We start from the raw sequence: 25892 nt of genomic DNA, 5'->3' as shown, positions 1-25892 counted from the left end.
ACCTCTTACAGGTGCAGCCCCATTTAGGAAGTAACCTTGGGAAATTAACCCCTGTAAATTACCATCTGCTTTTTAAAAAGAGTTACTCCTTTGAGAAGCAAAAGATTAGAGAATTTCATGAAGGTACTCTCCTCCCTAACTTTAATGATTTTTTTCTATCCCTTTGTTATTTACAAAAGGTAAATTTCAACTTAGTGGCACTGAGTACTTACAATGTAACCAAAACTGGTAAGTATAATGAAGGATAAATACAAAGAAAGTATAGTTCCCATGTCTACAGCTTACAGCCTCACTAGGGAAACAAGAAGAATAAAACAATTATAATTGGGATAATACAGATGATGTATAATTAAGCATCAATTTAACAGAAGGCAGGAGAGGAGCTGACTGGCAAGAACTAAACTGTCAGGGAAAGCTACATGGCAGGAGCTGTGAAAAAAACCCATTTGGGTTAAGCTATGTGAGGGAAAAAAAAACAAAAAGCATGCTTTAGAACAAACCCATATACCAAAATGACGGGCAACACTGATTTTTACAGCATAGGTTTACGAAGGGCCTATAGGCCTTTTTACACCTCTGATACCTTCTCCTGAGACTTCTAAGCCCCTGGTCCTTCTGCTCCAGCCACACTGGTCTCTTATTCTCAAACACAGCATACACACTTCTCAATGCTTCTGCACCCACAGCTCCTCTACCTGAATCCTTCAAACACCTGAGTGCTCCATTCCCTCACGTGAAAGGTCACATATCAGAGGCCATCCCTGGCCATCACTCCCTCTATGCCCTTCCCTGCTTTATTTGTCTTCTTAGTTCTTACCACCGTGTAATTACAGTTGTTGGTTTCTTTCCTGTCTGCCTCTTTCCATTAGAATATTTGTTCCATGAGAGCAGGGTCTATGTTCTGTTCACTAATCTGCCTCCTAGCTGTAAACAGTGCTAAGCACATAGCAATGAATAACTAGTAAGTATTGGATCTTGATAATCAGAATGACATAGAGAACTTCTAGAGTTAACATCTAGGTTTAATTTTATCTTTTCGTGAACATTATTTCTCCTTTACTCCTAATTACTCTTCAAATGTCAACTTCCTCATAAAGCCTTCTCGACCACTCCAGCAGGAATGAACACCTCCTTCTGGACTAGGGGTTACTCTGCATACTTTGGCTCTAAATTACACAATGCCTTGTTGACAGGCACTAGCCTGTGAAGTCTCTACTCCTGTTTCACTGGAACTTACCCCAAAATACACACACACACACATACTTTTTAAAAACTTTTCATCCATTTCTCTCCCCACCTAGATTATAAGCATCAAGCACCTTAAGGCCTGGGAATCTGATGTATTTTTTGGAAGGTAATTTAGAAATCATTCTGTACACATACTTTATTTTACAACTAAAGACACAGAGGCTGGAAAAGAAGGGATTTTCCCAGAACCACACAGCTAAGTGAAGGCAGGGGGCTAAATCAAAGATGACGTGAATACCTATGTGACATGGTGTGTTGGAACTACAACAAGGAGAATGCATAAAGTGAAAATAAAGATCCACAAATATACAGAATGAAAAAAATAGATTCTCTGTGGGATAGCTCTAAATTGCCCATTTGTACCCAAAGGACCTAATCTATTCCTTCCTCTGCACACCCTGAAGTCCCCATGCACTGCTCCGTTTCCAAATACTACTGTCCTTAGCCAATTTAAAGGCAACAAGCAAATAACGGGCCCCAGGAGGAAGGGGAAGGAAGGGGGAGTCTCAGTCTCACGATTAACCATGATCGACAGGAACAATAAATGATACGGACACATGTAGAGACACGCACACATCAGGTGGAATTTGCTAAAGGGCACCCACTCCTAACCAGCCAATGTCAAGCCGCCTCACCTGAAGTCTTCCCATATTCCTCTGTATTTTTTCCATGGCCTCCTGGCCTGACAGATTTGGATTAAAGAACAAAAACAGGCAAACAAAAGAATTCAAAAATAAACATCAAAAGGGTTACTTGAACAGAAGTAACAGAGTGGCCTCTGCAAAGAAGACTAAGAAGCTCGCAGCAAACATGCCAGGCTTAAATTCAGCTCCCTCTCTAACACAGGAAGTCAGGCAGAGCCTTGAAAAGCAGGAGCAGAGCACAGGAAGTCTTTTAGCACTGCAGAGATTTCCAAGAGTGGTGTAATGGAGAGAGCACAGGAATAGGAATTAGAAGACTGGGCTTCTAGCTCTACTTTTACTACCTGCCAACTGGATAGCTTTAGGCAAGACACTGGTCTTCTTGGGACTTTGGGTTTTCCCATCCATAATACAAGGGGGTTAAAACTTTGGACACCTGAATCCCCCTCCAAAAAAAAAAAAATTTTTTTTAACTGCTGACAATTACTGACTTGCCCCTACGCCAGAAAGTGAACAAAAACTATCTCACCTATGAATCCTTCAAGGCTCCCTAGGTAAGAACCCCTGCAAATGATGCCTCTGGCTCCTTCTATCTTTAATAGTGCATGATTCTGAAAGAATAAGGCAGATGTCTGAACAACTGACGGAAGGTGGGCCCCACCATTCCATTGCAAGTATGAGAGCAAACCCTAAAACCTACAAAGCTTTCATGCTCCTCGCACTACGAATCAACTGCCATCCTCACCACCATTCCAGCGCGCCCCCCGATCAACCAGCTCACCCCTGCGTCCACAGCTCAGAATCCAGTCTTCTAATAGCCCTATAAATTTTCTCTTATACCTCAGGACATTAAGGAGCTATTCGGTGCTCTGACCGTGCAGGATGCAACTGACAAAGCACCAGCCGGGCCTGTCCCGTGCGCTCCTCAGACTCACTAGCGTGCAAAAGTTCCCGAGACAGCAGGGCCTCGGGTCCCCTCCAGGCTCCCAAACTCGGGGTGCTCCTCGCCGTCCAGATGGGCCTGATTTGCCCCACCGTCTAAGCCACATCCCCTCTGGGCTCTGGAGTTTGGTCGCTTTTCACTTCTCTCCTTTATGCGCCGCTCCCCGTCCCCACCTCGGCGGGCGCGGGGGCTGCCGAGGAGGAACAGCTCCCGGGGCGCCCTGGCACCCCGGACCCCGTCCTCGCTCAGGCCGGGGCTCCCGGGGCCTCCCCCTGCACCCCGGGAACTCAGGAAGGGTCTGAAGGAACGGGATCCCTCTCGACCGTGTTCGACCCCCCCGCCCCCCATCCACGCGCCGTGCGCCCTCAGGAATGGGGACCCTCCGGGCACACCCGGGCCTCCCGCGCCCTCGCCGGGCTCGCCCCACCTTCCAGCCAGGCCCCGCCGGCCCCCGCCCCCCCCCCGGGCCGGCCCCCGGGCCGCGCTCCCGCCCCGCGCCCGCCGCCCCCCGCGGTCACCTGCATCCCGCCGCCGCCGTCGGCCGCCGCCTCCTCGGTGCGCGGCCGCTTGCTCAGGCCGGGCTCGGCCCCGTCTCCTCCCCCTCCGGGCGCCGGCAGCTCCAGCTCCGACTCCCGCTTCATGCCCCGGGCGGCGGCGCCGGGCCCGAGCTGAGGCGGCGGCTGCGGCTGGGCGCCCTCCGCCATCCGCCCGCGCCGCTCGCTGCGGGCGCCGGGCGACCCCACAGGCCGCCTCCCGCTCGCGCGACTGTCGCGACAGGCGCGGGCCCGTGCGTCGCGCGTGCGCCGGCCGCGCCGCGGCGGGTCGGGCGGGTCGCGGCCGAGCTCGGCGCGGGGCCGCGGCCGTCGCACGCCCCGGCTCCGCCTCCGCACACGCGCCCGGCCCGGCCCGGCCGCCGCGCTCGCCCCCCGGAGCCGCCGCCGGCCCGCGCCTCGCCCTGGCCGCACCGCACGCCGGCCGAGGAGGAAGGGGGCGGCCCGCGGCGGCGCGGGAGGGGTGTTTATGGGGGGTGGGGCTCGGGGCCGCCACGCGCTGACTGGCCGGGATCCGCGGCCGCCACTGTGGCAGCGCCGGGAAGGCGGGGAGAGCGCGGCGCGGGGAGGGCCGGGATCCGGGACTCCGGCCCGCGCGGGAGGCGCCGCGGAGGGGGGCGGCGGCGGCCGGGCCCGCGAGGGGGCGGGGCCAAGGCCCCTCGGCCGTCTCCGGCGCGCCGCTCCCGACGCCCGAGGGAGCCCGGGAAGAGCTCGGGGGAGTTCGGGAATCTCCGGCGCGGGCGGGGGACGGGCCGGGCGGCCCCGCGCCGCGGGAGAGCCGGCCCGCGCGGAGGGGGCGGGGCCTGCTGCTGGGGGGCGGGGCCAGGCCGGGCGGGCGGCGCTGCGGAGGCCCCAGGGCTGCGGCTGCTCCGCTGGGCCGGGCGGGCTCTGTGCAGTGGGGACCCGAGTTCGCCAGGCTGGCGGCGTGGGTGCTGGACGAGGGCAGGGCACTCTGGGGGACGGGGCTCTTGGCCTGCTTCCTCTCCCGATAAAGAATGGGGATCCCGATTTTTGGAAGGCGCAGGCAGGATACCGCACTTCGAGACTGCTGTCCCCGGTTTTGGAGGCTTTTACTGCCATCAGAGTTGTTATTATTATCACATTCCTGGCCATTACAATACCTGGGTGGGAGAGCTTTACAGTTTGCACAGCGCGTTCATAGACCCATTTGGAAGCTCATGCATTGGCAGAATAGATGCCATTATTGTAACAGGGTGGTCCCCTGTAACATTATCTTTGATTCGTTGATGATAAACCCGAAACTTGGTCAAGTCCTGCCACTCAAAAGTGGCAGATCCAGATCTCAGAAGATGGGATCCTGCGGTCTCTACGCCTTGCTGTAACTCTACTTTTATCAGCTTGGTGCAATTAGAGATGTTTGTGCATCAGCGTCTCTAGTTTCTAAGGACCAAGAGGGCACCTGCTTTCTCTGGAATACAATGATGCAGGAATAAACTGGATTCTGCTGGGGAGCTTAGGCACGTTGTATCATCTCTTTAGACCCCCTGCTCCCCATTTGTAAAACGAGGAAATGGTGTAGATCAGTTCATAAGTAGCAGTGATTTCACCTCTTCCCCTCTTCCCCAGTACATTTGGCAATGTCTGGAGACGTTTTTGGCTGTTATAACTGGCAGTTGCTGCTGGTATCTAGTAGGTAGAGGCCAGGAATGTTGCTCAGCATCCTATCATGAGCGGGACAGTCCCAACAATTATCCAGCCCCAAATGTCAATAACGCTAAGATTGAGAAACCCTGGGTTGGGTGATTTCTAGTGTCATTTTTGGATCTATGGTTTGTCCTTTGAACTTGGCTTTGGCCTGGCTAGTGCTGGAACAGTGTAATGGTAAAGATGCCAGCTTTGGAGTCAGACCTACCCAGGTCTGAATCCAGGATTCACCACCTACTGCCCATGTGATGTTGGACCCATGATAAGTTAAGAATTTTTATGTGTGGGTCTCCCCGGTGGCGCAGTGGTTGAGCGCTGGGTTGCGAAGCTGCCCGCGGCCTCTGCAGCGCCGGTTCGATCCCCGGCTGCTCCCCGGCCACCGGAGGAGGGTCCCACATGGCGCGCAGACCTCTCCTGCCGCCCGCTGCTCCCCTCAGCAGTGTACTTCGGTCCTTCTGCCTGCTCTGCTCCCCGCTCTGGCTCTGGTGAATTCTCTCACCCTCCCGCGCTTCTGACTGTACCCAGTGCATGCATAAACAAAAACAAACAAATAAAATAAATAAATAAAACATGCCTCTATAAAATAAAAAAAAATTGTATAAAAAAAAGAATTTTTATGTGGGAGGGAGGGTGGAGCACAGGGGACTGTGGTGATGGTGCAGGATGCATTGGTGAAGGAAACTCTGTGGGGACTATACCTGAGGGGGTGGGGGGAAGCAAATATTGTTTAAAAATAAATAGATAAATAAATAAATAGGAAAAAAAGAAGAAAATAATAATTTTTATGTAAAAGGGATTCAGAGCTTGCAGGTTGGAAGACTGGAGGACTCATACTGAGGCTGAGTATTTACCTAGGCTGTGTTATAAATCAATAGAAATAACCAGGTTTTGTTTTTTAATGAAAGTTTATTCATTTGCTGTTTATACAACTACAATTTGGGGAGTAGAACTTAACACCTCAGCATGTGCACATGCTTCACTCACCCTCCTCCAAAGCTCCAGTGCCAATACACTCTCAAGTTACCCCCTCATTCCTTGCTCCCCACTGGTAACCACTATATTTTTCAGAGTCTAAGAGTTATTTTTGCTGTGTGTTTGCCAGTTTGTTTCCTTTGGTTGTTTATAGTCTACAAATGAGTGAAACCACCAATTGGCAACTGTCTTTCACTTTCTGAATTATTTCACTTGACATAATCACCATGAGATCCCAAAAGGCACTATTTCATCTTTTTTTAATAACTGAGTAATATTCCATTGAGTTCATAGTTCTCAATTTCTTTATCCGGTTATGTGTTGAGGGGTACTGATTCACGTCTGGCTATTATAGATCATGCTGTAAAAAGCCTAGTTGCAGCTCTGCCACTTACCAGTCATGGTGCCTTCTGAAAGCTACTTAGCCTCATGATACCTCTGAAAATTAAAATAATAATAGTATCTGCCTGAAGGAATTGTTGTGTAGATTAAATGAGTTAACATATATTCAAAACTTCAAATAGGTTGGCCTACAGCGATTACCTAATAAATGTTAGCTATTATTACTCTTTTTTCATTTCATTCACAGCTTAAATGAGAGTTAAAAAAAAAAATTCATTCTCAAGATCAAAGAACATCATTATCACTGCAACAGGGTCTTTTAAATTATATGAAGTGACTTGGATGGGCCACTAGCAATGAAGAAGAGCAGACCAGATCTCCGTGTCGGGTGCCCCTCTCCCTGCCCGGTAACATAATCACCTGGTTGGGTAAATAATTTATTTCCCCTAAGCCTCGCATTCCTTGTTTGTAAGATGACAATAACAGTCACAGTGTTGTCCTAAGGATTAAATGAGAGGAAGTATCTAGCACAGCACCAAATACAAAGTAACTGCTCAGTAAGTGATAAACATCTGTCATCTAATTTGCTTGGTGATAAAAAGCTACTGACCAAGGGTCCGTGAGGCTGGAAAGAGGCCCCCACTTGTTTAATAATGACAGTTCTTTGGAAGTTTAGTTGGAAGTCCAAATGCCCACCAGCTTGTTCCTCTGCTGAATTAGGCAGGCCCCAGTAAGTCAGGGCTCCCAGCTGGCAGTATCTCATAGCACATGGGTCCCAATCAAGATATATGGCTTTGAAGAAAAATCAGATTGTTTCTTGGCCTATGGAACAATGACAACTATTTTTTTTAAATAGGGAACATCAGTGGTTAGTTTTCTGAGCATTTACTTTTTAAATGCTTCTTCAGAATTCTCCTCGCCTCTCCACTGGTCTGGCCAAAATACTGGAATCTAAATGATGTTAGATCCTTCCTGTGCTGCGCCATGACCCAGCAAGAAATAAGCTTTGAGGCTAGAGCTACTTGTGACTTAAATTATTGTTATTCAAGTAGCACTTGTCCCTAAGAAATAGAGCGGATGTGGTATAGGAATGTTTGAATGACCAGGCAGTACAAAGAGAAATTGGACCCTGCCCTGTAAACAAGCATTAAGCATTTGGGGAGAGAGAGAATAGGAAGCTATAAATAGTAGAAGAGGCCAAAGGCACCCATGGCGACACAAAGACCAAGATCTTCTCTTTCATGTTCATCTGCAGCTACCAGTTTGGGAACAAGTGGTGATAAAACATGACAGAGGAAGAGGACAGTTAAAGAATATTTACCTAGAAAGAATTTTTTAGCTGCGGAAATTCCTAAAGTCCTAACATTTATTCACTCATCCATTCAATACTGTGGGCGACACTCTGGGATACCAAGATGATTAAAATGTATTCCTGGTACCAAAGAGCTCACAGGCTGAAGAGGACAAGGTGAACAAGTAAAAATACAATTGTAATGAGTCAAGATAATGAGGTCATCTCTCATAGGGGTCAAGAACACAGACTCTGGGGGGCCTCCCTGGTGGTACAAGGGGTTAGTCACAGCACTATCAAGCTATCACCAGCCACTGCAGCATGAAAGTTTGATCCCCAGCCAGGGAACTGACCCACATGGTACAGCAGACCTCTCCTGTCTCTCCTGTCTCTCCCGTTATTCCCTCAGCAGTGTATTTCAGTAGATTCACCTGTTCTGCTCCCCACTCTGTCTCTGGTGAATCCTCTCAACACCCCCCCCCACCTCTGGCCTACACCCCAGTTCTTGTATGCATAAATAAGTAAAAACAAATCTTTGAAAAAAAAAAAAGAAGAAGACAAAAGAACACAGACTCTGGGGCTGAGGAGACATCCTGGATTTGAAAGTGTGACTTGAGCATGTGTCCAACCGTGAACAAGAAACTTAGCCTCTCCAAGAGGCAATTTCTTCATGTGTGTGACAAGTACTGTTAGTTCCCAACCCAATATCCATTTGCCTCTTCTTCCTTACTAGCAGAAACCCACTTATGTTCAGAGCAGAAATCTCCTCAGCTTTAAAAAAAGAAAAAAAATAATAGAATTCTCCGGCTCCCTGCCAGGTAAGGGTGTTCTCATAACACATCCTCCAGAGAGATGTAGGAGGGAACTAACAACTCGAAACCACAAGAAAAAAAGTCTCTTTGCCCTTCATCCTTTGCCCTTTGCTCTTCTCCTGTCTGGAACACAAAGTGGAAAAACAACAGACAGCTCATCTCATACCAACAAAGCTCCATACTAAGATGGCATTGCCAAGCTACCTGCCGGCTCCAACCCATCTACCTGTAATTTATTGTTATTAAAAAAAAAAAGTTCCCATTTGGTTAAGCCACTGTGGACACGTTTCTACATGCTGCCAAACTCCACTCCTACCTGATACGATCTGTAAGCCGAGGATAATAATAGTATCTCCCCCTGGGGTTCTTTGAGCATTAAATAATGCATATAAAGCGCTGAGCATGCCACCTGGTCCACAGACACAATAAATGGCAGACCTTTTTACTACTATTACTCTTATTATCCTTATGACTATGATTATTTTATGTGTCCGGAGCTACAGGAGCCTATAAGAAACTATAACTCCCCTGCCTGGGGGGACAAGAGAAATTTTACCGAGAATGTTCTGTTTGATCTGGATGGAAGAGTTCCCTAGGATATGGCTTCTGATGAAAAGTGAGCAAATTCTTGTGTGTCCGCAAGACTTTAGGAGGTGTTCAGCACTGTTTATAGGGAGAAACTCAGATAAGAAGGTAGTAGCTCTCAGCTCAGGCTCAGAGGCCCAGGACTGGAGTCAGCACCAGCTGTGGTCTTAGACTGAGACAGACAGGTAAGGGTGCCAGGCACCCAGTCACAGGGGTACGTGGGCCTGTAGGAGATAATAGATCTTATGAAAGATCTATTCAAACACCAGTTATTGTTAACCCAGTATTCTGGTTACAAAAAGCCACCAGACAGGCTGGTGGTATAAATTTCTGTATTTATAAGCTCTTTGAGAACATGAGCGTTTTCTTAATCCTTTACTTTATTTCTATGTCCCCAGCACTGAGCACAGATCTTAACACAAAAGTATGTGGCTTTGGGGCCTCCCTGGTGGCGCAAGGGTTAAGACGCAATCTATGAAGCAATCCGCAGCCACCACAGCATGAGTTTGATCCCCAGCCAGGGAGATACCCACATGGCAAGGCAGACCTCTCCTGTCTCGCCCGCTGCTCCCCTCAGCAGTATATTTCAGTCAGTCTGCCTGTTGTGCTCCCCAATCTGTCTCTGGTGAATACTCTCACACCCCTCAACACCTCTGACCTATACCCCAGTTCTTGTATGCATAAATAAATAAATATTTTTTAAAAATATGTGGCTTTTCCAACAACCCTGAAAATATGCCAGAACACAGCCCTAGATCTCACATCCCCTTGGAAGAACAAAGGCCTGGAGCAGAGCAGATGATCCTAGAACGCTGCCTTAACCATGCAATCTTCAAAATAAAGACAGGATGCTTGGGGCCTGAGTCCTTCCCCAAATTTATCATCTCTCTAATCAGGGAGAAGAGAGTAGATATAAATAGAAGACTGCATGTTCTACTCCAAAGCTTTCTCATCCCAAAGAAGAAAGGCGAGAATACCCTTGATAATTCATCAGGCCAGAGGAAGGCGAAGAGACTCCTGCCATGTGGCTGGCTGATCCCGGAGCAGATACAGAGCCTAATGAGAAAGTGAGTTCAGCAAAGAGGAACGTGTGATGTTCCAGCCTCATTAGGACTGTAAACCCAGCCGTTGGGACGCAAACCTCGCTATTGACTTTGACCTCACTTCCCTACGTCCCTCTGCTCCTGGCATTATTGAACCTGGGTTTTTCCTATAGGCCAGAACCTTGCCAACCCCTTTGCCCTTCACATAATGTGTTTGTCTGGTTTCTATTTCTGTAGTTTGATGAAGGATGATAGCAGGGTATTGAGTTGTTGTTTTTCATTTAGTGCAGTCACCGCCCTCCGCCTGCCCGCACCCCCCCCCCCACCAAAGTCGGGTTTTCATTGTCTGCGGTGTGCTCTTCCTAGGTTTTTATTGCTTCCTTGCAGAGTGGGGGAAGGCATTTTCTTTGTTTTTCCAGGCCCTGGTATACATAACCTCATGTATCCATCTTCTCTGCAAATAATGTTGGTGTTTGAAATTGGAAATGATCTCAGAAGGGGAAGGCAAGAAGGTTCAGGCATTTGCTGAACCTGCAGTATGTGTCAGGCCCTGAACCGGGAGCTTTTTTTACTTTGAATGGCCACAGCACGTCACGAAGCAGGCAGTGTTACATCTCATTTTACAGAGGAGAAAACTAAAATCCAGAGAGGTGAAATGAGCGGCTCAAGGTCACATAGAATGGTTTTGACAAAAGAACTCCCATCTCCTTATTCAATTCCGCTTCCGTGTCTTCCCCTGTCTCTGTGGGCTCTTAAGGGTGTTTCAGATTGAGCGTACACATCTCCTGGGGTGAAGAGAACAAAATTTAACTATCTTGATTCTCCATTGTACCTGGGGCCTTGTCTTCCTTCCTTGTCCCTGCTGGCACCTGCTCAAGTTGTCTTCTTCTGGGTACCTGCCTGGTTGTCCATATCCATCCTGGCTGGCCTCCCCTGAGCTGGCCTGTATGCTCCTCAGTGTTGATCTGCCCAGAGGACAGCCTACCCAGGGCTTCTCCAGGAAAGACTGTCTTATCAGTTTCAAGTCTTTGTCAAGGGCCTGGGAAAACTGTTCCCATGTTGCCCTGGGGCCTTGGGAATCCCCAAAGAGGTTGTCTCAGGTCCCTGCTGTGTAGAGGAGCTAAGGAGTCATCCCTGCTCATACCCTTGCTGGAGGGGAGACTTGCAAATGTGACCCCTCTAGGTCTTCAGGCAGGACCTCTTCTTCCAGAGGCCACACCACCCTACAGTTCTCTCTCCCTCTCTTCTGAGGGTCCGTCCAGGAGGAGGCAGGTGGCAGGGGTCCTCCAGGGAAGACCCTGTTCTGTTGTTCTCTTCATCTCACCCCTGCTTCCCCCGCAGTCCCTGATGCACTTGCCTGTCCTGGGTGGGGCCATGAAATTGGTCCTGGCTGATTCTCATTCTGGGGAAAAAAAACTCTCAGTTTTGTAGGGCATAGAGTTCATAAACAGAGTCGTGCAGAGTTTAGGCTTTGGGGATGAAAAGCACCAGGCTTTCAAAGCACAGAGACTTTTCTCTCAAGCCATAGGTTTCAAAAGTCTCTTTTGAAATTCAAAGTCTCAATTCTTTCTCTTCTTTTTTATTTCTACTGTAATAGTTTTATTTCTGAAAGGAAGTGAGGGTGGGAACAGTAGAAGATCTCTGAGAGAGAGAGGAGGGGAGAATGGAAATTAATATTCCTATGGCAAAGCCCAGCTCTGCACCATGTCTTCTTCCTGAGAATCCAGAGACAGTTCTTTGCAGTCAGGATGGGTATGTGTGATTAATGCTCTGGCCAATGGAATATGGGTAAAATGACAGAGGCTGGGCCTCCCTGGTGGCACAAGGGGTTAAGTCACAGCACTATGACGCTATCAGCAGCCACTGCAGCACAAGTTCAATCCTTGGCCAGGGAGCTGACCCACATGGCACAGCAGACCTCTCCTGACTCACCTGCGGCACCCCTCAGCAGTGTATTTCAGTAGATCTGTCTGTCCTGCTCCCCACTCTGTCTTTGGTGAATCCTCTCACCCCCGCCCTGTACCTCTGGCCAGTTCTTGTATGCATAAATAAATATGTCTTAAAAAAAAGTGATAGAGGTCTCTTACAGACCTGACCTCTGCGAACATCCCTGCCAACGTGCTAGCCCTCCATTTCCCAGTGCATGGAGACCATGAGCTAAAGACAGTAACATCAGGGCCTCCCCGGTGGCACAGCGGTTGAGCGCTGGGTTGCGAAGCTGCCCGCGGCCTCTGCGGCGCCGGTTCGATCCCCGGCTGCTCCCCGGCCACCAGAGGAGGGTCCCACATGGCGCGCAGACCTCTCCTGCCGCCCGCTGCTCCCCTCAGCAGTGTACTTCGGTCCTTCTGCCTGCTCTGCTCCCCGCTCTGGCTCTGGTGAATTCTCTCACCCTCCCGCGCTTCTGACTGTACCCAGTGCATGTATAAACAAAAAACAAACAAACAAACCAGCAAACAAATAAATAAAGCATGCCTCTATAAAAAAAAAAATAAAAAATAAAGACAGTAACATCAGCAGAGAAAGGAGCCTGGATGCCTGAGTCATCCACTGGACGTGAGCTGCAGAAAAGCTACCCCATAGACAACAAACTGTGATGTAAGCAGGAAGTGAAATTTAATTGTATGAAGCCCCTGAAGCTTAGGGTTTAGGGATGTGTGTGTGTGTGTGTGTGTGTGTGTGTGTTACAGCAGTTTCCATTACTTACCCTGACTAATAAAATGTCTCAGTAGTCTTCTACCTCATAACCAATGTGTAAAGCATCAGAAGTGGGGAATCAGAAGCTAGATTATTCTGATTAAAATCTATAAAAATGAAAGTATACAAATGATGCCATTTCTAAGAAAAGTATGTCTTTGGACAATGTTCAAAGCTTGATGTTGATGGGAAGGAAAACGAGCATGATATCTCCGAGCCCTTTTTTCAACCAGCTGCCTAATACCTGATATGTTGAGAAGTTTAATAAGTAATGATTGAATGAATGAAAAATCCATGCCTGGCTAAACCCAGGACATTTGCTATTTTAGGTTTTATGGGAAAGAGGGAAGGAGGTAAAGATAAGGAAAAGGAAAGGAGAAGGATAAAAGCAAGTGGGGAAGGGCCTCCCTGGTGGCACAAGGGGTTAAGCACAGCACTGTGAAGCAATCCGCAGCCTCTGCAGCAAGAGTTCGATCCCCAGGGCCTCCCCGGTGGCTCAGCAGTTGAACGCTGGGTTGCGAAGCTGCCCGCAGCCTCTGCAGCACTGGTTTGATCCCCAGCTGCTCCCCGGCCACCAGAGGATGGTCCCACATGGCGCGCAGACCTCTCCTGCTGCCCGCTGCTCCCCTCAGCAGTGTACTTCGGTCCTTCTGCCTGCTCTGCTCCCCACTCTGCCTCTGGTGAATTCTCTCACCCTCCCGCGCTTCTGACTGTACCCAGTGCTTGTATAAATAAATAAATAAATAAATATATCTTTAAAAAAAAAAAAGAGTTCGATCCCCGACCAAGGAGCTACCCACAAGGCGCAGCAGACTTCTCCTATCTTGCCCGCTGCTCCCCTCAGCTGTGTATTTCAGTACATCTCTCTGTTCTGCTCCCCACTCTCTCTCTGGTGAATCCTCTCACACACACCCCCACACTTCTGGCCTATATACCCTAGTTCTTATATGTATAAAAAATAAGTAAATCTTTAAAAAAAAAAAAACAAGAAGTCAATTTGGAAAAGCCATTTTGTCGCCCAACCTCAGATGCATGCAGAAAGACTTTGTAGGGGCTCAACAAATAGTACTTCGCTTCCCTTCTTGAGTCGGGAACCCATTTGGAGACACAAAAGATATAGAGAAGAAAGCCAGGTATTTGATTTATTGCTGACAAACACTAGGTTGGAATGTGCGGCCAGACCTAGGTGCACAGCCTAAGGGATGTGCTGTGAGCCCCCATGCTGAGATTAGACTCAACCAGCCACTGGCTTAGCTTGACAACCACCAATTGTGGCGACAGGGACAGAATTCTTACCGCGTGGCACACAGTAAACCAGAAATCCCCTCAGATCAACAGTCAAGCAGATCTGAGGAAAGAGTAAGGAAGGATCTGAGCCAAGGAAGCTCTGTCCAGTTCCTTCTTCCCATATCACCAATCAGATAAATCATTGGTTCTATCAGTCAACTTTGGTTAAGGTATGTGGCAGGAACAAACACCTCCAAATTCTCAGCGGCTTACGACCACAAAGATTTCCTGTTCACATCTCTCTTGTGGGCTGGCTGGACATCGTCTCTGCTCAGGGACCCAGGCTGATGGACTGGTGCATTTTCTGCCTACTAGGACTTTAGGGCTGGGGGAGAGGGAAGGTGCCGGGCACACGTGTGTTCTGTCATTCAACTGGACAAAGCAAGTTACCGGGCCGAACCTACCCTCCATGGAATGGGCATGTTCAATCCTACTCAAGGAAGGGACTTTACACATTGATTATGAGGTAGAACACTACTTAGATATTTTATTAGTCAGGGTAAGTAATGGAAACTGTTGTCTCACACACACACACACATACACACACACACACACACACACACACACACACATCCCTAAACCCTAAACTTCAGGGGCTTCATACAATTAAATTTTTATTTCATATTCTTTTCAAGGTGAATTTGGAAATAATGCATTGATTATGCCAGGGGAAAATGATGAGGTGGGATTCACTTTTCCCAGTTTGCACCCAAAGGCAAAAGGGGAAGTAGCAGATGTGGTTATTGCCACATGCCCCTTGGCCCACTGAGGAAGACATCTGTGGACCTGCAGCCAGTGCCCACGCATCCCATATGCGTCACCTGTTCACTAATACCTGCCAGAAGGGCTGACTGGCTGCAGGAGCATGCTTGGCACCTGGTGACAAGCGTCCTAGGAGCAACCCCCAGGGCAACCCCCAGGGACAACCCTTAACCACAATGGAGGGAATTGTTGGTTTATAAATTTCCCATTGTCCTCACCACTTGATAAGACAATTGGAGGTATTTCTACACAGTCTTCAAAAGAGATAAAATGGCAGTGAGCCCTAGTTGCCCACCATGGTGATTTGTTCAAAAATGCCTTTTCCCTCCTCTTTTCTTCCTTCCCTGTCTTCCTAACCCACTGCCTTAATGTGCTTCCTGGAGATTACAATCCAAATAAACCACTGTACCCAAGTCCCTGGGTCAGACTCTGCTTTGAAGAAATCCAGCTGGAACAGAGAGGGAGATTTCTCCCACGAAAGACTCATTTCCTGACCTTGACTCATTCGCCAGCAATTCTTCTGCCTGAATCTCACAACACAAAAGAGACAGTGTGTGTGTGCAAAATTGATCCTAAACAATAATTAGCACCTTCCTTTCTGCTGGAACCACCTTCCAGGAGTTGGCTGAAATGACCAACACAAAGGGAAAAGAGGAGCGGCCCCTGCTGTGTGTTCTCTGGAGCTCTGAGAAAAAGCAGATATGTTCCTTTGGCCACCAACATGGGATTCTTGGAGGAGTAGGCCTACTCAAAAAAGAATAGTCCCCACATGTTACCATGGCAAAGTGGGAGGCTTCTACACTGCTACCCAGCATGCACCTGGCATTGTGTAAACAAGGGCAAGGTTCTTGCCAAGAGAATTAGTGTACATATTGAGCATGTTAAACAACACAAGAGCTGAGATCTTCTGAAACATGTGAAGGAAAATGATCAGAAAAAGGAAGCCAGAGAGGAAGGTACTGGGGCTCCACTGACATGAAGCCTGCTTTCCTCTCACCCCCCAAAGAAGCACACCTTGTGAGAGCCAGTGAAAAGAATCTGGGGCTTCCCTGGTGACACTAGGTGGTTAAGCACAGCACTGTGAAGCTATCCACAGTCTCTGCAGCATGAGTTCGATCCCTGGCCAGCCAGGGAGCTGACCCACATGGCACAGCAGACCTCTCCTGTCTCTGCCACTGCTCCCCTTGGCAGTGTATTTCAGTAGATCTGCCTATTCTGCTCCCCATTCTGTCTCTGGTGGATCCTCTCATTCCCCCCCACACCTCTGGCTTGCACCCCAGCTCTTGTATGCAAAAATAAATAAATCTTTACCAAAAAATGACATCGGACTGTAAAACTTAGTAAAATAATTAACATTTCCATACTAAGCACTTTCCCATACTGAAGCTCATTGCTTAATTCTCAGCATAACCATGTGAAGTTGGTATTATCATCTCCATTTTGTGGATGGAGAAACTGAGGCTTGGAGCAGGGAGGTGGGAGGGGGTAGGGCGAGGCTTCTGGCTCCTGTCAAACCATCTTGACTTTGTGCCATCTTGGCTGGCTTTGCAGCCAGACCCCGCCCTCAGGGTCTCCGTACCTCTTTCTTTCCAGTCTGTCCTTCAGGATGCTCAGCTGTCCCTTTATATCCGTGGCCGTGCCTCAGACATGCTCACTCCCATCAAACAAAAATCGAGCAGCTGCAGGATTGTTGTAGGTGAAGCGAAGATGACAGGAAAGAAGACAGACCAGATCCTTGCACTCATTGAGCCTATTTTCTGGTGAAGGGAAGGAAAACTAAGCCACAGATACGTTAGGGGGTGATAGCGCAACCCGCTGGCCGAGGTGATGAAGCTTCGAAGGTGTTCAGGACAACAGTTGCCTGCAGGGGCACGCTCTTTAGAGCCAGGCAGCACCCCACGTTGGCGCTGAACGTTGAAGAATGGATACTAGGAGGATGGACTTCCCACAGCCCCTCTTCTCAGCTCCATCCAATTTTAGCTTATTCTCTCACCCCTGTTTGGGATCTGCTCCCCCCTGGTCCCAACCGTGGTGAAATGAATCACTCTTTGAAGACTTCATTGCAGACAACCCCCTGGAATCCTACACAACCTCTGATCCCCAACGCCAGCCCCCACCCCAGCCTGATGCCCTTCTCTGAGCCTTGAAGCACATGCAGGACCTACAGGTGCAGATGTGTCAAGAAACCAGAGTGAGGGATTGCTTGGAGGACCATTTGATCATGACCTTGCTCTGTGAAATCTTTCCTGGTGTCTGCTTCTTCCTACTCCCATCATGCTCCCTTCTGCTCCCTTAGCACTTTGCAGCTGTTCCAGGGAAGTATTAACATGGTGACTTACTGACATATCTATCTTCCCCTCCAACTGTGTGTCAAGGGCTGAAAAGTCAGAGGCACATAGGGGCAGGGCAGGGCATGGAAGTGACTGCACCAAGTGTGGACAACTTGGATTGTGTGTGTGTGTGTGTGAGTGTCTAGAGAGGGGCAGTGGCAAATTACTTATCATGCAATGCTGGCAGTTTGGCTTTTTATGTGAAACCTTTGGATATTTATATGTTGGCAATTAATTATTTGGAACAGTTACATGAGCCCCCCAAGGGCAGGGGTCTCGCTTTTTGCAGGAGGGTATTCCCGGTATCTCACACAATGAATGACAGACACCCCTGCTCAATCACACTTGCTGAATGAATGAGTCAAGACACAAACTTTATGACAATTAATCAAATCAGTGCTTTCCAATGGAGTCCATCAAAGATTTAAATTGACATGATATGGCTGATTCAAAAAGGGATTCCAGATGCGATATGGGGTGGGCTTAGTTTTCCTTTGTTACATCACGTGCTGGGATTCCAGCTTGTTTTGATTGTTCCGCGATCCCAAATGACTCCAGTGGCCCTGGGGTTTTCTGGGCAGGAGATCAAATGTCTCCACAGCAGGCTAATTTCCACAGGTGGCGCAGCTGTGTTCACACACTAATCAGACAGAAACTCAGGACTGAGTCTTAAACTCCAAGGATGCTGCGGTGACATTGTGGACTAGAATGTTAACGCTGAGCGCGCTCCTCACCATCACTGGGACTAGCCTGTAGTTGCTCACCCCATGAGCACAAGAAGGAAATGATTTGGAAAGGGACCCACCCAAGGTCACATGACTCACGGGCCTGGGTCATCTCTCAGTGCTTTCTTTAACTCTGCTCAGAGGCAGCTTGTGTATTCTGACCTTTTCACCATTTCTAAGGCAGTGGCCAGCTTTTGTGAGAAACACCCAAAGATGTCCTAAAGCCCTCCAGATCAGTAAACAGGGTGGGCTGGCCGTAGATTCTTCTTGGATGAACACCAGCTCTCCTGCCCTGGACGGATTTCTCAAGAAAAAGAGAAGGAGGGCCTCCCTGGTGGCGCAGCGGTTGAGCGCTGGGTTGCGAAGCTGCCCGCAGCCTCTGCAGCGCTGGTTCGATCCCCAGCTGCTCCCCGGCCACAAGAGGAGGGTCCCACGTGGCGCGCAGACCTCTCCTGCCGCCTGCTGCTCCCCTCAGCAGTGTACTTCGGTCCTTCTGCCTGCTCTGCTCCCCGCTCTGGCTCTGGTGAATTCTCTCACCCTCCTGTGCTTCTAACTGTGCCCAGTGCTTGTATAAATAAATAAAAATAAATCTTTAAAAAAAAAAAAAAAGAAAAAGAGAAGGAGGTTGAACACAAATCCGAAGTGCAGAAGGGCTTCTGGAAGGTGTGATTCAAAGCCAGGGACTGGGTCTTTCCTACTTTTGTGCCACCACCAGCAGAGCAGAGAGCTGTCTTCCCCGCAGACACCAAGTACTATGTTGGTAGCGCTCACTCGATGCTGGCATGGAGAACAGTGGTTCTCAAAGTACAGTCCCTGGCACTCCTGGGGTCCCTGAGCCTCTCTCAGTGGGTTTTCCAGTTCAAAAATATTTTTATACTCAATGTTATTTATCTGTCTCCTTCTCATTCCCTCAAGAATGCACAGTGGAGTTTGCCAGAGGCACTGTAGAGTGTATGCTCACGATTCTTCTGTTTTGAAAATTTCTCCATTTTAATTTCAGGTATGATCAGTATCAGCAGATCCAACAGACATAATGGGGTTTTTGAAGGCTTTGATAATATTTAAGAGCACAAAATTTCTTGAGATTTTGGTGAATGATTTCTCCTCCATTTTCCTGTTTTCTCCTCTGGACCCCTGGTCTTCTGAGGCTGGATATCCTGGTCTGGAATGCCATCTTTTTTTCTTCTTTCCTAGTCTCAGTCTGTCTTCTTGTTTTCATTTCTAAAATGTCTCCTCCACTTGGTCTCCCAGCTCTTTCATTGATTATTTTTATTTCAGCTTTCTAAATCTTGGAATGCTTTCTAATGGTATCCTGTTTTGGATTTCAGTTGAAGGATACAATAATCTTTTCTTATCTCTCTGAAGACATGATGCTATTTTAAAAACTCCCTCCTTAGTCTCTGTTTCTTCCCATTTGCTTTTAGCCTCTTTTTTTCTTCTTTCTTCCATGTTCAAGGTTTTGCTCAGAGGTGAGGCAACCCTTAGCCACTGTCCATGAAATAAACAAAGTTAACCAAGAGCTTCACAGCGGTGAGCTGGGTGATTCTTTGTTCAGAAACCCAATATGTCTGTGTTTTTAGGGCTTTACTTTAAGCCACACATCTGCTAACCCCTCCCTCGAGGCTAGGGGTTGGCAGCTGAGGGGGGAGGGCTGGAGAAGTAGGGGCTGAGGTGCAGCCACATTCAGCATCACATTGCTCATGGCTCCTTAATAACCATGTCTCAACGGTGCCTGGCAGCCCCCAATCCAGAGAAACTATTTTTTTCTTCCCTGAGGATGATCTTCCACATTTCTTCCAGTTTGGGGATCCATCAGTCGCAGTGGGTGGGCCAGGGGAGCGGGATCTAACCTCTAATTGCTTCCTAGATAGCTCTCCCAGTCCTTATTTTAGCATGCCGCCCCCTCCCGCCTTCACCCCTCACCAGCAGAGTGACCTGGTGTTGCCAGTTCCTTTGTCTTGGGAAACTCGGCTGTGTAAATCCTGTTTGTGCTCCGTCCTTCCCACGATGGCTTGCATTCCATTTTCCCAGGCTGTGAAATTAGTTACCACTAGCCTTCTTGTGGTTGTGGTTTTCCATCCTGTTTTCTCAACATTGTGGGTTGGGTTTTTTTTTTTAATGTCTCTTCTAGAAGTTCTAGTGAGGTTTCACGATGGGGCAATATTAGAGGCAGACATTCAAGCTATTATTGTAACCTGAACGCTACCTTAAAATTCTGAGACACTTTTAGGGGGGCGGGGGCGGGAGGGGAGGGATTGGGGTCAGAATGGGGGGGCTGCAATTGTATGGGGAATATAACAATAAAATTTATTAAAAAAAAAAAAAATTCTGAGATCTGGGCCTCCCTGATGGTGTAAGGGGTTAAGTCTCAGCACTATGAGGCTGCCAGCAGCCACTACAGCATGAGATCAATCCCCCACCAGGGAGCTTACCCACATGGTGCAGCAGACCTCTCCCACCTCGCCTGCTGCTCTCCTCGGCAGTGTATTTCAGTATCTGCCTGTTCTGCTCCCCACTCTGTCTCTGGTGAATACTCTTACCTCCCCGCACCTCTGGCCTATACCCCAGTTCTTTTATACATAAATAAATAAATCCTTTAAAAATGCAGTTTATACAAAACAGCATGAGGAGACTAAAAGGAGAGGGGAAGGCTTCACAGAGGAGGTGATATTTGAGCTAGAGAAATGAACAGGAGCTCACCAGACAGGGAAGAGAGTTCTAGGCAGAGCGAAGGACTCAAGCAAAAGTCCAGAGACTGGAAGAATATCTCGTTGCCTGCTGCTGGATAAAAGGAACAACTAGCCCACTCCTTCCCCATGGGCTGAGCCCACTTCTCTGGCTGTAGCGTGAACATCAGTAGGGACAGGATGGTGTGAGCCACATGCTTGGGGAGGCTTGTTGGGGTAAGGGATGAGGTGTCTGTGCCCACCAAGAAGTTTGGATCTCACCTATCAGACAGCAGTTCTCAAAGTATGGTCCCTGAGCCCTATCCAGTTGTCCAAGAGTCAAACCATTACCATAGTAATGCTGACACTTGATTTGCTTTTTATTTTTATTTTTTAAGATTTATTTATTTATGCATACAAGAGCCCCAGCCTGATGTGTATAGGCCAGAGGCGCGGGAGGTTGAGAGGATCCACCAGAGACAGAGTGGGGAACAGAACAGGCAGACCGACGAAATACACTGCTGAGGGGAGCAGCGGGTGAGACAGGAGAGGTCTGCCACACCATGTGGGTTGCTCCCTGGCCTGCAGGGGATCGAACTCGTGCTGCAGAGGCTGCAGATAGCTTCATAGTTGTGTCTTAACTCCTTGCTCCTGATTTGCTTTTTAAAACTTGGCTGAGCAAGGAGGCGAAAGAAATGTTGAATAAAACTGCCTGTGACTTAGTAGAAGTCAAAGTGCCAGACTCTATGGGGAGTTACTCCACATTGCCAGGGGCCACTCAGTAAAACAACAACAAAACAAATAAAGGCAGCTTGTCTTACTTAAGACTATCCTTGAGGAAACAGTAAAATTAGTACTTTTATTAAACTTTAGCCTGTGGCCTTTCTAACACTGTCTGTGTTGAACTGTGAGACAGGCAGCCATGCTGCTTGCTACTGAAGGACCAGGACTACCTCAAGAGGGGGCACTGTCCATCGCTCATCTGGGCAACTATCTGAGTTGTGCCACACAAGCCATTATTTTTCATGGAACACTGTTTTCACTTGAAAGAACAGCTGCCCTCCCCTCCAACATGTGGTTATTCAGATGTGAGTATTTGGTACATGTTTTCTTGAAAATGAATGCCTGAGCTTGTACTTCAAGGAAAATAGTGTTGCCCAGGATAAAATTCAAGCTCTTGAGCCAGAATTAAATGGTTGGAAAATTTACACTATGGTATTGATAGTTTCCCAACACTAAAAGTATTTGTGATGAGATCAATGATAATACCAGTGGTAATATTAACGATGGGACTTTTCATTATAGTAATGAAATATATCAATGTTTCAAAGATGCAGAAGTCAGTGACCCAATATTTTCACTAGTATTGATGTGCAATTTTACAAAATCACACACAGATGAAAGCTTTATTAAACATGCAGATGAAACCAGTGGATTTTAATGTAATGGAGTAAGAAAAGTTCAATGATAAGGTTTTAGATTTCACACTGCAGTTAACCTGTAAAGCGGGACCTCATACCCTCAGTATTTATTAGCGGAACAAATCAATGAGTGAATGAGTTGATGCCTACATCAGTTTTTGTTTGGAAAAAAAAAACTTGCCAAGTTTTGGTGTAGTAGTAAGGAATGTATGCAATGATTTGAAATGCTATAAAAAATATTCCTCATTTTTCCAAATACCTATTTGTATGAAGCCTGATTTTCTTAACAAACTTCAACCTAGACAAATATTGCAACAGATTGACTGTGGAAGCAAAGATGAGAATCAAGCTGTTTCGTATTTGTGCCAGACAACAGGAAAATTTGCAAAACCATAAAACATGCCACATTGCTCATTGATTTTCTTTTTGAAAATTTAGCTATTTTTCACAAAAATACTCACACGTGATAGGCTTATTATTTTTATTTTTAATGAATAAACACACATTTTAAATAGTCTCACTTTTAATTTCTAAATGGTAAGTGTTGATAGCTATAACCCACGTAACAGAATGCTCTTACAGGTCCTCAATAACTTCTAAAACTGTAAAGAGTTCCTGAGATGTGAAAGTTTGAGAGCCACTGCTGCAGACAAAGAGAAGTCACCAGCAAATCTCAACAAGAGGAATGACTTTAGTCTAGAAATATTCTGCAAAAAGCAGCACAGAAGTCAATGAGAGTAGAACCAGGTTGCAGGCCAGTGCCCCAGTCAGGGAATAAGAAGTGATGAGGAGAGAAGGGAAGTGTCAGTGGGGATGGGAGAAGAAAGGACTTTTGCAATAAACATCCCAGAAGCAGAAATAACAAGGATTGCGGGTTAGCCACCCACTTTCACCCCTCTTGTGACTACCACAGCTAGCCACACCTCCATCAAGGTTCCTTTTAATCTTGACTGTTTAATGGACATCAAGTTTGATGTGTCCAAAACAGACTCTTGATTTCTCCTAATCCAAACCTGCTCCTTGCCATAATTCCCATCTTAATAAATAAAAACTCCTAAGCAATTCTTCCAATTGCTTAGGTCAAAATCCCCAGAGCCCTTAAATCCAGCAGCAGCTGCTGTCAGCTACACATTTGCAAGATTTCCATAATCCAACCACGCCTGGCCATTCTAGGCTACCTCTCTGACCTCATCTTCTTCCCCCAGTCTCTCTCACTCACCAGTCTGCTTCCTCTCCTCCAGTCATGCTGGCCTCCTCGCTAGTCCTTGACCCTGCTAAGCACTCTGCTACCTCAGGGCCTTTGCACTGGCAGCTCCCTCCAGATTGCTCTTCTCCCAGAATACCACACAGCAGAAAAATCAAGAAGCAGAAGCACAGCTCCTTCTCCAGATCTCCTGCTTCAGATCTCTGCTCCAATGTCTCCTTATCAGAGGTTTCCTTAAAGTCATATGCAAATTTCCTCCCCAAATCTTTCTGGAACCCCCTTCTCCTGTTACTCTTCACTACCCTTATCACCAGCTGGTGTGCTATGGATGCCTTTTCATTTGTTCATGTATTTCATGCCTCTCCAGTAGCATGCAAGCTCTGATAGCAGAGATGCGTACAGCCCTCACCCCCAACACCCAGATTCAGGTCTGTCCCAGAGCAGACACTCAGTATTTATATTTGATCAAAAAATGGATCATGATTTGCTATGAATGATTTGCTACCTCCATAAGGTTTTGTTTGGGGGGAAAACTTTGGAAATCATTAGTCTCTGGAGAAGTTGATCTGTGTCTAACACAACCCTCCATGGTACTTGATATAATGACTAATATTCATTAAACCCTTACTACGAACTACCCTCAAAGTTTTCCAGGACTCACTCATTATTCTTTCCAACCACCTATAAAGTAGACACCATTACCCCCATTTTACAGATGAGGAAAGTAAGGCAAAGAGATTCAGTAGCTTGTCCAGGATCACTCATCCAGGTGGTGTCAGCACAAAAGTTGAAACAGACAAACTTGGCCCTGCAGTCTACCTTCTTAACCACGTCATGATAAATGGACCTGGGAAGACCTTAAAAGCCCAGCATGAAGGGATTAGGCCTCGAAGTCCAAGTTGTGTCTAGTTCTCTGACCTATGACCCTATTTTGTGTGATAATCATGATGATAATCATGGACCATAGGTGGAGATTCTACCTCTTTACAATATATTCTTTTAAAGATTTATTTATTTATACAAGAGCTGGGGTACAGGCCAGAGGTGCAGGAGGATGAGAGGACTCACCAGAGACAGAGTGGGGAGCAGAACAGGCAGATAGACCAAAAGCACTGCTGAGGGGAGCAGTGGGCGAGACAGGAGAGGTCTGCCGCGCCATGTGGGTTGCTCCCTCACCGTGGCGTATCGAACCAGCGCTGCAGAGGCTGCAGAGAGCTTCACAGCACTGCACTCAACCTGCTGCACCACTGGGGAGGCCCCCTCTCTATAATATTAATGAACTAACTATATAAAAATACACATCATAAATCAAATATATGTAACATATAAAGTATTCATTTGGCCAACATTCAGTAACTGCTATATGCCAGGTTCCACACCAGGTAATCCAGCTACATTTCTTTCATCCTAAGGACTACATACCAGGACGCTGAGGCTCCCACACTAAAAGACTAACCACTGTCAGAAAACACTGTCAGCAAAAATAAGACTTGAGTCTTGCTCTCAGATTTACTTGTTTCCAAAACTCACAGTGCTCCCTGACCCAGCCTGCCCTCTCTTCAAGCCTGGAGGGAACTTTGTGGCTTGATTTGATTGGGGTGAATGGAGAGGCCTGCAGGTTTGGAGTCGGGGTACCTCCTGAATTCCCAGTGATGGCTTCAGGGCACCAGCTCGGTCTGGAAACCCTGGTTGGGGGATTATTTTTAACCAATTTTGAACTAAAGGGGGAAGAACTTTCAATGGCCCCCTTCCCACCCCCAGGTGTCACTTTATCCTGATCCTCTGGTTTCCCTTCAGGCTGCTCCGCCCAGGCCAGCGTCAGTCACCAGCACCCCTTGAGCCTCCTTAACAGAGAGGCCAGGCTGGTAGACCCCAGGGGATGGAACAGCGGAGCAGAGCACTATACCTGCCATCCAGCCGGGCACCTCAGAGTGGTCAGCAGATGCTAAATAAAGTCCCCACCCGGACCCATGCCACCCCCAGCTAGGGAAAGGCAGACAGCAGCAATCCACTAGAAAGGAGCTCTTATTCAGGGTCTAAAATATCGGAGCAGAAGTACAAGGCAGGCCCCCAGGAACCACAGCCTGGCTGGGAAACGAGGCAGGGTCACGTGAAGGGTGTGTTTGCCCAACATCCCCTCCCTTCCCCCGCCCCCCCCCCATCCCCGGGCAGCTGGCAGCGCAAATGAAGTCATAGCCGCAGCCATACCCTGAATCACCAACGCGCCAGGTCCCCACCCAGCGCGCTACAGGAAGTCCAGGGCTTGCTAGGGTTTCCCGAGAGGTCGGGGGTGCGGACGCGCACCCCATCCCGGGCTCGCCGCTCGCCAAGCTCAGTCACGCCCCCTGGAGGCGGGTGCGCAGTGTGTGGGGGGCGCCTGTGCGCAGCGGGGCAGGCGGGTGGGCTCCTCCGGGGCTCCGCGCGCTGGTGGGGTGGCGGGGGGGGGGGGCACCCTCAAAGGCATCTTGCCAAGTGAGAGGGAAGGAAAACCTCCCCTTTGTGCCACTCTGCCCCACATCAAAACTGCCGGAGTCCCAAAGGCTTCTTTCCTATGACCCTCCTAATTCCTCCTGGGGCGCACACTCTGCCAGGACCGGATTTGGGGTGTGCTGCATGCCGGGCTAAAATGTCTCCTGCAGACCACTCCGCTTGCCTGTGGTGCGCTCAGGAAAGAATACAGACCCCTCCAGGGGAGAGGAGCTGAGCTCCG

General features: G+C 48.2%; 1 protein-coding gene across 18 annotated transcripts in view; it reads right to left on the bottom strand.

Annotated features, from left to right (window-relative positions):
- Nucleotides 1-3536, bottom strand: part of RBFOX2 (RNA binding fox-1 homolog 2) — a gene marked incomplete at its 5' end in the record, with an annotated part of 239344 nt that extends 235808 nt beyond the window's left edge. For all 18 annotated transcript variants that reach the window (XM_084256411.1, XM_084256412.1, XM_084256414.1 and 15 more), the window contains one exon: nucleotides 3351-3536. In XM_084256411.1, coding sequence (XP_084112537.1) covers nucleotides 3351-3536 — 186 coding nt within the window. The remainder of the gene's footprint in view (nucleotides 1-3350) is intronic.
- Nucleotides 3537-25892: the final 22356 nt, after the last annotated feature.

Source organism: Talpa europaea, assembly GCF_964194135.1.
Source record: "Talpa europaea genome assembly, chromosome: 15".
Lineage (NCBI taxonomy): Eukaryota > Metazoa > Chordata > Mammalia > Eulipotyphla > Talpidae > Talpa > Talpa europaea.
Note: the sequence above shows the minus strand (reverse complement) of the source record. Positions and strands in the feature narration are given on the sequence as shown.